The sequence below is a fragment of the Euleptes europaea genome, chromosome 7 (genome assembly GCF_029931775.1).
Source record: "Euleptes europaea isolate rEulEur1 chromosome 7, rEulEur1.hap1, whole genome shotgun sequence".
In the NCBI taxonomy this organism is placed as follows: Eukaryota; Metazoa; Chordata; class Lepidosauria; order Squamata; family Sphaerodactylidae; genus Euleptes; species Euleptes europaea.
Genome location: NC_079318.1, coordinates 53,622,667 through 53,636,582, shown reverse-complemented (window position 1 = coordinate 53,636,582; position 13,916 = coordinate 53,622,667). Strand labels below are relative to the sequence as shown.

Here is a 13,916-nt window from a genome sequence, read left to right as displayed (position 1 = left end):
CCGAACTCAAAAAATACCCGATTTCTCTTAGATCCATGCTGCCGGCCTTCTCCGGGGTTCGGAGAAGGCTGGCAGCACGGATCTTAAAGAAGCCCCCGGGAAGTTCCTGGGACTCCTGGGAAGCCAAGCAGGGTGGACTTCACTTAAATCCATGCTGCCAGCCTTCTGTGGACCCCCGAGAAGGCAGGCAGCACAGAAATGCCGGTGGGGCCAAAGCAGGCCAAATAATGTCTGCTTATTCCACTCCCTTTATTGCCACCTTTTAAAATGCCAGTAAAAAAACCCCCTGAAAAATACCAAAAAGTATTTTGGGGGATTTTAAAATTTTGGCATATCAATATGCACACTCCTAAAAACAGCCTTCCTAAAGTTGTTAGGAAGTCTTCTGTTTTGTTAAGATTTCCACAGATAATGCAAGGAGGGCCGGGGAGGGGGGCTTTTAACACTGCCACCTAATTTTAAATTATATATGTTTGTTAGTTTTTATGCATTTTAACAGTATATTGTTTTCATTATCATTGTAACCTGTCTTGAGTTTGGTCGTGAAAAAAGGCAGGATAAGCAATTTTCTAGACACACAAAAAGTCTCAGTGAACGGAAAGGGTTGTAACTAAACCAGATTCCTACTTCTTACCAGGATAATGAATTTGCACTCTTCTGTTAAAAAAATCAGATTTCTGAAGTGTTCCCATCTGGTATATTTGATCCATATTATCAGTAGAAAATTTGGGTCCTCTGCAGTCTGCAAACAATGTACTGGGTGACTCAGGATAACTGACTGCAATTTGCAATCAGCTTCTTACAAGTAAAAATAAATAAAAATACAACTCACTTACTTAATACCAATCAAATCTGGCACCCTCATCATCACTCAGCATCAGTTTATTGCTGACTGCAATCCAATTAAAATATCATTATCTCCATAATCTGATGGAAATTGCTACCATGGAATGTGCTTTCTGTAATAAATGTTTCACAGGAGGACATAAAATGGGGAGAATTGAGTTTGTTTGGTTAGAGGTGCCTTCCCAAATCGGCAAGCATGCATCTATTAAGCCTTATATCAAACCCTAAGGGTACATGGTCTGTAACCATCTCTGCTACCAATCTGCAGCAAAGACGGGGAAACAGATATATCTCTTTATGGCTCTGTAACAAACCTTGTGGCAAGGATACAGAAGAATATATTTTCATCTCTTGCATTAACACTGCAATCCTATGCAGGTGTTCTATTCCAGTCTAAGCACACTGAAATGAATAACTCTCTGTAGGACTGTATTGTAAGACACTCTGATTCAAGGCTCCCACAGATAACTATAATTATAGCATTGTTTTACATTGTTACTGCTTATCCTCCCGACATCAGGCTACTTACTCTTTAAAAAGTGTATGCTAAGAGAGCATTTTTTATTTTTAAGACTGTATGTATGTTATAGTGTGTGTGTGTGTGTGTGTGTTTGTGTGTGTGTGTGTGTGTGTATATAAAGTGTTGTCAAGTTGCAGCCGACTTATGGCCACCCTATAGGGTTTTCAAGGGAAGTGAGGAAGCAGAGGTGGTTTGCCGTTGCCTTAGGGCTGTTGAATTTAAAAAAATTCGGTATAGTTTGGATTCGGCCGAATTCGGCCCGTTTAGATTCGGGATATGCCGAAGTCCGAACTCCCCCACTTCGGGTCCGTTCAATTCGGCGGGAATTCAAAGTTCGGGAAAAAAATTCGGCCGAATAAAGCCATTAAAAACACAATCGTGCCTTTCCGCGGCTCTGGGGGGGGCATTTTTGGGGTTAGAGGTCCCAAACTTTCAGCAGAGCTTCAAAGGACGTTTATTGAAAGACTCCCCAAGTTTTGTAAAGATTGGATCAGGGGGGGCTGAGATATGGGCCCTGAAAGGGGTCCCCCCACCCTTAATGTGCATCTCTCAGCAGAGCTTGCCGCCCACGCACAAAGCTCCCAGCCCCGACAACAGCTGAAAAGTTTGCAAAGCAACTGCAAAGCAACACAACCTTGTAAAACAACACCTTTGCAACAGGGAAAACCAGAAGACACACAACTGAAACCTCCCCCCTCAAACCAGGGAGCGAGAGACTCGAGGGTGAACACCCACCCCAGGCAGAACCGACGAAAGCCCCCTTTGGCTTCCCACCCACCCACAGAAACTGCTCCCTCCCCACACACACACAGACTCTGCTTTCCCACACACACACACACACACACATACACAGGAGAAAAATTATAGATTAAAGCCCCCAAAGGGGTCTTACTGTGGCTGTCTTCTGTTCCATCAGGAGGGGCTGGGGAGGACTTGTAATCCAAGATGATTCCAATTAGGCACGGGACGTTTTGCTCTGGAGATGCACAAGATCGGCTGATCCATTCATCCCAATAGGGGAAAGGGGAAAGGGGAAAGGGGAAAGGGGAAAAGGGAAAGCCTATATCTCAGGACCCCCTGACCCAATGTTCACAAAACTTGGGTGGTCTCTTAAGAACACTTGTCTGAAACTCCGCTCAAAGTTTGGGATCTGCACCCCCAAAAATACGCCCCCTGCAGCCACGGAAAGAGAAAAGGGGGGAGGCGATATTTCTGCCCCCACTGAACCCATCTTTACAAAACTTGGGTGGTATCTTAAGAATGATTGTCTGAAGCTATGCTGAAAGTTTGGGGGCTATATCCCCAAAAAAGCGCCCCCTGCAGCCACATAAATGGAAAAAGGGGGGAGGGAAAAGGAGGAGAGCCCATATCTCGAGACCCCCTGACCCAATGTTTACAAAACTTGGGGGGTATCTTAAGAAGCTTCATCTGAAGCTCCACTAAAAGTTTGGGGTCTGTACCCCAAAAAATGCGCCCCCTGCAGCCATGGAAAGAAAAAAGGGGGAGCCCATATCTCGGGACCCCCTGACCCAATGTTTACAAAACTTGGGGGGTATCTTAAGAAGCTTCATCTGAAGCTCCACTGAAAGTTTTGTGTCTGTACCCCAAAAAATACACCCCCTGCAGCCACAGAAAGGAGCGAATGTGCACAAGCACCCCCACACACACACACGAGGATTTCGCTCTCTCTCTCCCTGGCCGGGCCGCACATCAGCTGATTCCTCCAGTACTCAATCCTGACTGATTGGCCAGAAGAAGACCCAGCTTGGCCACCGATTGGCCGGGGGAGGAGAATGCTGCTTACTGACGGTTATGCTGCTTACTGACGGCCCCGAATTTGCCGGATTTATTCGCGAACTCCCGAACTCGCTGAATTCGGCTCCCCGGTTGCCCGCCAGTTTTGAGTTCGGTTCCTCCCGAACTAAAAACCACCGAATCAGGGGAAATTCGGCTGATTTTCAGTTTGGGCCGAACCGAATCAACAGCCCTACGTTGCCTTCCTCTGAAAAGGCTTCCTTGGTGGCCTGCCATCCAAGTACTGACCCAACTAAGTTTCCACGATCTGATGAGATCAGGCTATACTACATATCCTTGTATGTTATAGTACCTGACAGAAACTTCAGAACTGCAGTCAGATGGTTCTTCAGTACTCTAGATCCATATTCCTTCCACTATTTCACTGTCCCTACAGCTCTACTAGCCCTCTTTTTTAATTGCCAACAACCTGAACAATAAAAATACATTCACAAAATACATTCCTCAAAACTGGACTGTTACTTATTGTTTGTGGTCTCTTTTGCTGTAATTGTATGACAGTTCTACTAATTTAAATCAAATTGTTTTGATCTCGTGGACTTTTCTTTCTCTTTTTTCCTCGTAATTTGTTGCTATGGCCTTTGGTTATTGCAAAAAAATACAATTTATTTATGTTTTAAATGCAATAATAAATATGTCTAAATTTGCACAATTGATTCCGGTTGCTAAATTTTGCAGGAGTACCCATGAAGTATTAATCAAATACACTGATGCAGGGCCAATTTTTGCATAACCATATTTGATATACTCAATATATGTTATCTGTTTATTGTAAGCCACCTTGAGGATTGAATCAGTCAATGATACACTGTTCAAATGTTTTAATCAATAAACAAATATAAAATAAATATAATCAACAATATTTAAACAGCTTCTGTCCTGTTTTTCAACTCAAAAGGCGCTCCTACAGCAACTAACAATTTCATAATCTCAGAGGAATTGAGAAAATGGTTATATAATCCTTGTGGCAATTGTTTTCCCTTGTAAAAATGTCTCATAAGAACAAGGGAAGAGCCTTGCTGGATCAGACCAGTGGTCTATCTAGTCCAGTTGTAATTTTGTAGGCTCAAGACACATTTGTGCATCTTCCCAAGCCCTCTCCAGGTAGAGTTGCCAACCTCCAGATACTAGCTGGAGATCTCCTGCTATTACAACTGATCTCCAGCCGATAGAGATCAGTTCACCTGGAGAAAATGGCCGCGATGGCAATTGGACTCTATGGCAATGAAGTCCCTCCCCAAACCCCACCCTCCTCAGGCTCCGCCCCAAAAATCTCCCACTGTTGGCGAAGAGGGACCCAACATCCCTCTCCAGATAACAGTGGCCACCAGCTGGGCATTGTGAGACACTGGCAAGTATAATATGAATGGTTCAGTGGTTTGTGGAAGTTTAAGATCACCTGCCTACATTCACAATGGAGCGTATGAATCCGTGAGTTAGTTCTCTTTCCCAGCAGGAGTCAACTCATCTGTAGAGCTGGAAAAAAAATCCAGAAGTTGATTAAAAGGTTGGAGCACCTTTCCTATGAGGAAGGGCTAAAAGGTCTATGACTTTTCAGTTTAGAAAAGAGACAACGAAGGAGGGACATGATGTAGGTTTATAAAATTATGTATGTGATGGAATACCCAGTGAATTTGATGGGCAACAGATTGAGGACAGACAAAAGGACAAAATTGCTCATTATTCAATGGGCAATTAAATTGTGACATTCACTGCCAGTAGATGTAGTGATGGCCACAAGCACAACTAGCTCTAAAAGCAGATCAGATTCATGGAGTTTAGGTCAATGAATGGCTACTTGCAGTGGTGACCAAAGGGACCCTTCCATAGTCAGAGGCAGCAAACTTCTGGATACCAGAGTGAAGAGATAAAATCAGGTCCTCCAGGGCAAGTGCTTTTCCACTGTGTGAAACAAGCTGCTGGACTAGATTGACCATTGGTCTGATCCAGCAGGTCTCATCTTACATTCTGAAATAAAATGGTAAAAAAAAACAAAAAAAACACACTTCCCAATGCAACTTTGTACTTTCACTACTAGGGGTGGTCTCAGTAATTCTGGAGCTCAGGGCAAAAATCCAGGATGGGCCCCCAGAATCACTGCTGCCTCCTGCAGTGTCTACCCCCTGCCACCAGGTTCCAAACAAGGGACAATCCTTGTCTTATGTGAGGCTGGTGGGAGCTGCTGCCGCCACCAGAAGCCGGATGCCCAAGCCGTGGATGGGGTGGGTATAAGCAGTCACCACTGCCAAGCTGGCTGCCTGAGCCCCAGATTGGGCAGGCATGAGCAGACACTGCTGCCAAACTGACTGCCCCCACCATTGGGGGTTGGGTCACGGGCTGCCCCTTCGCCCAGTGTGGGGCCCTGGGCAGCTGTCCCTGTTGTCCATTGTTTATGACTGCCTCTATTCACAACTGACTTGACTCCTTCTGCTGCCCCAAGTTTTTTGGAATGTAGAGGAGGAGGAGGAGGAGGAGGAGAGTTGGTTTTTATATGCTGACTTTCTCTACCACTTAAGGAAGAATCAAACCAGCTTTCAATCACCTTCCCTTCCCCTCCCCACAACAGACACCCTGTGAGGTAGGTGGGGCAGAGAGAACTCTGAGAGAACTGTGACTAGCCCAAGGTCACCTAGCTGGCTTCATGTGTAGGAGCGGCAAAACCAACCCAGTTCACCAGATTAGCATCTGCCACTCATGTGGAGGAGTGGGGAATCAAACCCTGTTCTCCAGATTAGAGTCCACCGCTCCAAACCACCGCTTGTAACCACTACACCACACAAGGCTCTTCCTTTGTTCTTATGAGAGGAGGAGGTACAACCCCCACACTCGTGCTGCTCCTGCCTGGCTCCAGGTGTTCAAAGATAGTTCTTTAAATTTTCTTCCAAACTGTATGGAAAATAAAGATATTTCAGCCTGAAGTATGTCCCATTGAAACCAATGGAAATTAAAATGAACACAAATCTGAAAACAAATGTGTAATAATGAATATAATGAGATAATTAAGCTTTTGAAATGAAAATGAATAAGAAAAAATGCCCATTCCTATATTTTACCAAGGAAAATTGTGAGGGGCAATTAATGTTGGCCATAATATGCCATCTGGGCCTTACTCTCAAGAAATTATTTACCTTGTATTACTGCAATCATCTTTCTATAAAACTATATTAAAATCTCAGCTCTAGTTGCTTGTATCCAATTTAGTACTCTCCTTCTTTCAACAGGGCATAATGACATGATTAACTATGTTTACTGCCAACATAATAAAAACCCATAGTAATATTTTCATTGGCTGGAATTAAAAATGGTAAATTATACTATGTTGATTTTCATTCGTCTCAGTCAAAGTTTACAAACAAACAGGTTAATTAATTAGCCAAATAATTCCATGCTATATTTGAAGCTGTAATAAGGAAATGTCTTGACAAAATAGGTCATGCTCATTGCACGCTGCTAATTACAGTTGCAAAAGTCATACCCTTGTAAAGACTTTACTGGCTTTCATCAGATTTTATGGTTTCTCCTATCTTTTCTGAATTGGAAAAAATTAGTTCCAATGCAGTTTTGCCGTTTTAACATAGAAAGCAACTTCTTTTGTTTATTGGTGTTGCAGAAACAGTACGCAACAAGAACAAAGTTACACAACACATTTGAAACTGCATTTGATATTTTTTCCATTCATTATACCATTTTTAAATCATTAGTAGAATGCAACCAAATCTGTTATCACACAACCAAAAGTCTCTGGTCACAGAACTCTGAATGCAGATATGGATACTCAACCATAAGCTGTACACATCTCCCACCAGGTAGGAAGGATGCATGCATTTACTTTTCTTTAAAACAGCTCTTCTTTTGGTCCTCCTTAGGATGGTAGCACATATCCACCCATTTTGATGTTAAAGTTGAAAGAAATGCTTTTCTGGGAGGCAGCTGAAATATTTCCCAAAATAGCCCTGTATTGTGAGCATGTTCACTTTTGTTGAGCATGTTCACTTGCATTGTTTTCCTTCTCTACCACTTCTTTGTTGTCATTTCTTGTTATTTTTTCATTTAATTATTGCATTTTTCCTTGATCACTCACACAGATCTAGTCAATTAAAAAGAGGGGAGGGGAAAATCAGATCCCTCCCCGAGGTCCACTAAACTTATTATAATATCCATATTCAAGGATTTTTAAAAATTCCACCAAGAGTGCTAAAACAGGAACAATTCTGCCCAGAATGTCAAACCCTTACAGCTATATTCTTTTACCACCAAGGAAAACAAATATACACATATGAGTGGATTGTATATGGAATATGAACTTCAGATCTGTTTACATATTCAATAAGTAAATCACAGGCTGAACTTGAAATAGAGTCAATAACCCACTGACAGATCAGGAGCTCGAAGCCTACTTCTCTTACACACTAGGATAAATGACTACATCAACAAATGTTCTGCAGTGAAAAGGGTTGAAAGTTATATAGATAAACACAGTGAGCTATAAATGACCAGTGTTAGCAAGGGTATATAGTTTTTTAAAAAAAAACATGTGATGGGCCAGAGGGTGTCTTCTCAAGATCTCAGAATCATGGATGTGGGAATATGTTCAGATTTGATCTCATTTCTCTCTGGTTCCACTGAGAAAACTGAAGCAGTAGAGACCACAAGATGATTCTCCCATTTGTCATGGGCAGCAGCAGTGCAGGTGTCAGCAGTAGGTGGGGCAGATGCTAAGGCCCACTCGCGGGCTTCTTTGGTGGCTGCCCACATGTTATGAAATAGTCTCCCTTAGGCAATTAGAATATCTTCATCTCACTACAGATCCTTTCAATTGTACAGGTAGCCACCAATCCCCAGGAGATCAATTTCTGGGGACCACAGCAGGGTGCAGCAGGAGTTTCAAATCTGTAGTTTCAAATCCATACTCCATGAACGCTGCTATGTTGATTGCTTCATAGATGGGCTGCCCATGGTGAGACTGAAACACCCGGACCTCCAGTCAGGACAGGACACAGAACAAGGTGATATTCTATTGGAAGGAACATGTCATATGGAAAACTAAAGGCTTTACATTATTTTTCAGAAATACAGAATTCCTTACCCTTTTCCGCAGATTGTAGGTCAATATGAGGTTCCTTGAGAATGAGTGCGAAAAGGCTGTGTAGAACTCCAGTACTTTCTGTAAGGCATCCCTTTTGATCACATGAAGGTCACAGTAAGTCAAAGCCCTTACGTTAGCACAAGATTGGGCAAGAGTAGTTTCTTTCCAGAAGACATCACCAAAAACATCTCCTTTGCCTAGAGCAAACATCAGATCAATAACCAAATGATTACTGCATTATCAAGATTCAAGCAACAGCTACAAGAGGCAAATATTTTCCCACTCCCAGATTCAATTTTATTAAAAGTACATTTCCAATCCAAACTTCCTCATATGCAGCACAGGGCTGAATGCAAAATGCTGCTCATGAGTACTTTCCCTAGTTAGCAACATCAAGCCTGGTTTAAACATGATACTTGGCATGTAAGGGAAAATACCTGTCTGACACTCCATGCTGCCAGCTTTACACAGAGGCGGTGCTCTTAGCTGCTATAAATTTCATGTTAGCTTGTCAGTGCAGGGCCTCCCTGGTCTATGGATCCCTGGTATGCATAGGTAAGATAACCTGCTTTGAATGTGATATTGGCCACTTACAGCACCACATAAGTGGAAGCATTTTTGCACATCTGGTATACATTTAAATCAGGTCTCAGTGATGTTCAGTTAAAGGCAACAGTTGGAATCTGCCCTCTCAGTTTAAAATGACAGATTATCAGTGTATCAGAATGTTCTGCCTTATGTTTGGTGCTATGCCTACAGTGAAGCAATACCAAACATGCACTAGAACAGCTGGATGTATGAGCCCCATGTACTCAAACACCCCGACAGGCAATCCATATGTGGCGGTACATTTTCATGGTTGGGTTACCCTTGCCATGGTCAATAGGAAAGATGGTACATTAACATTTTAGTAAATAAATAGTATAGAAAATAAACTTTAAAAAGGAGATTATCACAAGTCTAGGCCACTGGGGGAAATCTGATTTCCCCATTCCCTCTCTCCCTCTTAATGTACCATTAATTGTGAGGTAGCAGGGCAGATAAAGAGCTTCGAGGGTGGGGGGCGAGGCCGTGGAGGAGTGCTGCTTCTTTGTTCTTGGCAGGGAGGGGGGCAGACCTATTCTTGTTCCTTCCAGCATTATTCCCTCCCGCAATAGAGGTATATGTGTGTGTGTAGCTGGACAAAGGCTATCCACCCATCACTTTGTTTCATTGGTATACCGACATTCCAACATAACGTAAAAAAAAAAACAATTAAAAAATAGAATGAAGGAGCACTCGGGGGATGTCTGGGAATTCTGGTGAATGGCGGACCTGTTCCCAAGGTCACCCAGGAGGGAAATGGGAGGAGGAGAGGGAGGGAGAAAGTCACTTGGGGGTGTTGAGATGCAGGGGAATCGACCCAAGCGCTGAGAAATGCACCAGCAATTGCCACAAAACTTTACTTATTTTCACTACAAAAATGGGATGGAAAAACGAGGGGAAGTTGCGCAATGGAACTAGGTTGGATCTGCAGGCAGGAGACGATCATGCATTTTGACAACAGAGATTCGCTACATTTGCAGGAGAATCGCAATACAAAAAAGCCATGTGTTTTCGACCATAGACAGCTTTAAAAGTGATTAGACAGATTTGTGGAGGATAGGTCTATCAGTGGCTACTAGCCATGACTACAGAGAACCTCCATATTCAGAGGCAGTAAACCTCTGAACACTTGTGTCAGGAGGCAAAATCAGGGGAAGGCCTTGACCTCTATGCCCTGTTGTTGGACTTCCAGAGAAACTGGTTGGCCACTGTGTAATACAGGATGCTGGATTAGATGGACCACTGATCTAATCCAGTAGAATTCTTCTTATGTTCTTACAAGCTTTGATTAAAGGGTTGGTAGTGCACAAGCTATGTGTTCTATTTTTTTGCCATCAAGTCATACCTGACTTGTGGCAACCCCGGTGGGGTTTTCAAGGCAAGAGGCATTCAGAGGTGGTTTTCTATGGCCTGCCTCCACTTCATGACCCTGGTATTTCTTGGAGGTCTCCCATCCAAATACTTGCCAGGGTCAGCCCTGCTTAGCTTCAGAGATCTGACAAGTTCAGGCTAGCCTGGGCTATCTAGGTCAGGGCATGCTCCCTAAAAGTCTCTTATTTGGGAACCTGCTAGATCAAGGTTATAATTATTTATGAGGTAAGTAGAAATCACTTTTTCATAGATATTTAACTAGACAGATAAGACACAGATGGAGATGAACAACAAATGTGAGCCTCAGTTAACATAAATAAACCCCAAGGGGAGGTTTGATTCTCCTTTTTTCAGACACGTTACCTCAGCTGTCTAGATTTCACTGGAAACTAATTCCACAACTGACAGGATCCTCTCCAGGTTCAAGGTTGCTCTTATAACACACAGAGCTCCTGTCCACAGAACCCGTACATGTAACTTAGGAATGTAAGGCCCTTAACAGGATGCTTATTTGTTTCACTAAACCGTCCCCAAACCTTATCTAAAAGCCAAAATCAAAACCTGGTTAAACTGATGTGCTTATCCAGAGCCACAAAATCCCCTGTCTGGGGGGGGGGGGAAATTTCCTCCCTCTTTTTAAACTGAGGTTGGCTCACCACCTCCCATCCAGTGTAGTTCCACGGGCTCTGATTAGCTGACAATCATTTGGATTTGCATGAGGCCAAAATCATATGGATTGATTCAGAGCCCTGGAGGAAAGGCAGGACTTTTGGGAATGATTGCCACACACCATAGTATGGATTATCTTCATCCTGTCCCCAGTGACACAACCTTACACTTATGGATCTTTTCTAGTTCCTTCATGGCTGCCCTTCCCAGTCTCAGTTCCCTTCTGATTTCTTGCTTGCAGCATCCCATTTGGTTGATGACTGAGAGAACAAATAGAAAATCTTTTAACCATTTCCCTTTCTTCAACCTTAAAGTTGTGTAATTCCTCAGCAATCATTACTGTCTTCTTGATGTTCAGTTGTAATCCTTCTTTGGCACTTTGTGACTGATACAGGCTGCCTTAGCCTTGCTAGACCTTAAAAGATTAGGGTTGCCAGGTCCCTCATCGTAACTGGCGGGAAGTTTTTGGGGTGGAGCCTGAGGAGGGTGGGGTTTGGGGAGGGGAGGGATTTCAATGCTATACAGCCCAATTGCCATAGCGGCCACTTTCTCCAGGTGAACTAATCTCTATCGGCTGGAGATCACTTGTAATAGCTGGAGATTTCCAGCTAGTACCTGGTGGTTGGCAACCCTAAAAGATTCCGAGATTAACCCTGACAGACTCACCTTAGCCTTCAGCTTGATTCAACTTGGAGAACTATGCTTGCATTTTGGATGAAAAGATATCTGTATAACCTTTAACCTTCATCAGTAGTTGTTTACTAGTTTAATAGTCTTAACTATTTTTGCCAGTAATGTGGTGTCATCTTCATATCTCAAACTGTTGATGTTCCATTCACTGATTTTCACTCCACCATCTAAATCAGCATGCAATTACAACCCAGGCCTAAATTCTCCCAGATTTGGGGCTCAGTTTATAATTGCAGTTCTCCCTGGCAGCCCCCTGTTCCTGAAATTACCCAGGGGTAGTTCCAGCAGAGAGAGAAGGCCTCTACCTGTGTTAGTTCCCAATGGCTTGTAGCTCAAATTATTTTCCAAACTCTCCATGGGCAACCATGAACAAGCTGGGGAAAAACTATCAGTGTGTACCTCTTAGACATGAGACCTTGGCCAATACTTGAAGCATTCACATCAGCTCTTCCTGTCATCAATTCCTTTACCAGGGCAAGTTTAGGGATGAGCTACAACCATGATGGCTGGGGATGACCTCCTCCAAACTTGGTGGTCCTTTTGAGGTTTACTGGGGGAAAGCTCATAAATACTGGATTTTTCTATGGATTTTTTGGTGAAATTTTAGTACAAACCAATTACAAAGTAAGCAGGGCAGGGGTCACACTGCATGAGATTGTCCATAGCTAGAGATGATTATTAGGTCAGCAACATGCACAAGGACTATGTGGAAAATAAGACAGAGAACACAACCATGAATAGAAGTCTGTCAGAACCAGGTACAAAGAAGCAGCACCTGTCCTTACAGCCCTTTTTAAAAGGGTCAGCATTTATTTTCCTCTTTCCATCTCCTACTGCTTTCTCAAAAATGTTGTGCACAGCTCCTCTCCTTGTCATCACAACCTCTTCCCCACCCCTTACACATTTTCCAGGTAAAAGTAAGAAAACATAAAAGGGATCCCTAAACTCTTCACAGAAGTAATGGTGGAATGCAGTGGAAAGAGCCCAACAGGAAAGATAAAGAAGCCGTTTTTCTCCCTCTGTGTTCCAAACTTTGATCATGAGTTTATAAGGTAGAATAGCTATGAAAAATCAGAAGACTATCACAGCAGGCATTCCTTCCTTGCTATGCTTCTTCCCTGCTGCATTCCAATCAGACTATCCGTTTCTTCGGTTTTACCTCCAGTGCAATAGTGTAAAATAATATAAAGGTCTGAGATGTTGACAGTGGGTGGGTTTTTTACTTGCTCTGCTCCATAGGGATTCAAATAATGTGCAAAAATTCAAAGTGCTCTAGAAAGCAAATTTGGAAAGGTGACTCTGTGGGGGTTTTCATATTTATTTTTTCCAAGTGAATCCCCTGTAAATCGGTATGGAGTTGGAAGCTAAATGACTGTCTAAAAGGTAGTATTGCACAAACCAAACTGTGATGAGGGCCAGATAATGGGTGTCTTTAATGAAAAATATTTGTATGGGCAGGAATCATATTTAAAGTGCAAAGGGTGGGTTGGGTGTGATAAAACCTCCCAATCTGCTGCCTTTCTCTGCCTCTCACTTTCTGTATCACACTCTGGCCAGAGGGTGGATGAAGTTGCTGTAGGAGGGGTTGACTACTACCAAGCTACATGGGGTATTGGGGATCTGTAATTGGATCTCACCATTGTTACACCATTCTTCTCTCCTCCATTTTATCCTCACAACAATCCTATGAGGCAGCTAGGCTGAGAATGTGTGACCAGCCCAAGGCCTCTCAGCAAGTTTCCATGGCAGAGCAGGGATTCAAACCTGAGACTCCCAGATCCAATCCAGCACTGTAACCACTACATCACCCTGGCTCTCTTAAAAACACAATAAATGCCATTGAAAAATCCAGTTAAAAGCTTTCAGCCTTGTTCACATTTGTGAACTAAAATAACCCAGGTTTTCCTTATATTTATGAGACTGCTTGAAATATTCCCAGTTTTGTGAGAGTTCATGTATTACTGTAAAAAATAGCATATGTCTTTACCAATAGTAAGAGTTTGCAGGTAGCCACCTTTTATTAGGACCAACGAAAATGACACAAACCAGTGTGCTACCTTTTGCGTTCTCCATAAGTCTTCAACAGACTTCATGTTAAAACTATAACAAAGGAAGGAGGCAGATTCTCACACTGCGATCTTGTCAACATCCTATGCAGATTAAAAATGGTACTGGTATCATGTTTCATCCCATTTAACATTTGTAAAAAAAACACACAACAACAGTTGATCTGGTGTCTCTCTAATCCCAGATGGGCCACACAGATACCACCAGGTTGTGAACACACAAAGAACACGGTAGTCCTTGGATTAACAATACTGTAGATTAATTTTA

At 42.9% G+C, this 13,916-nt stretch overlaps 1 protein-coding gene across 1 annotated transcript in view; it reads right to left on the bottom strand.

Annotated features, from left to right (window-relative positions):
• Nucleotides 1–13,916, bottom strand: part of KCNH1 (potassium voltage-gated channel subfamily H member 1) — a 257,892-nt gene that overhangs the window by 83,665 nt on the left and 160,311 nt on the right. Inside the window, exon 10 of the mRNA XM_056852323.1 lies at nucleotides 8,268–8,464. Coding sequence (XP_056708301.1) covers nucleotides 8,268–8,464 — 197 coding nt within the window. The remainder of the gene's footprint in view (nucleotides 1–8,267; nucleotides 8,465–13,916) is intronic.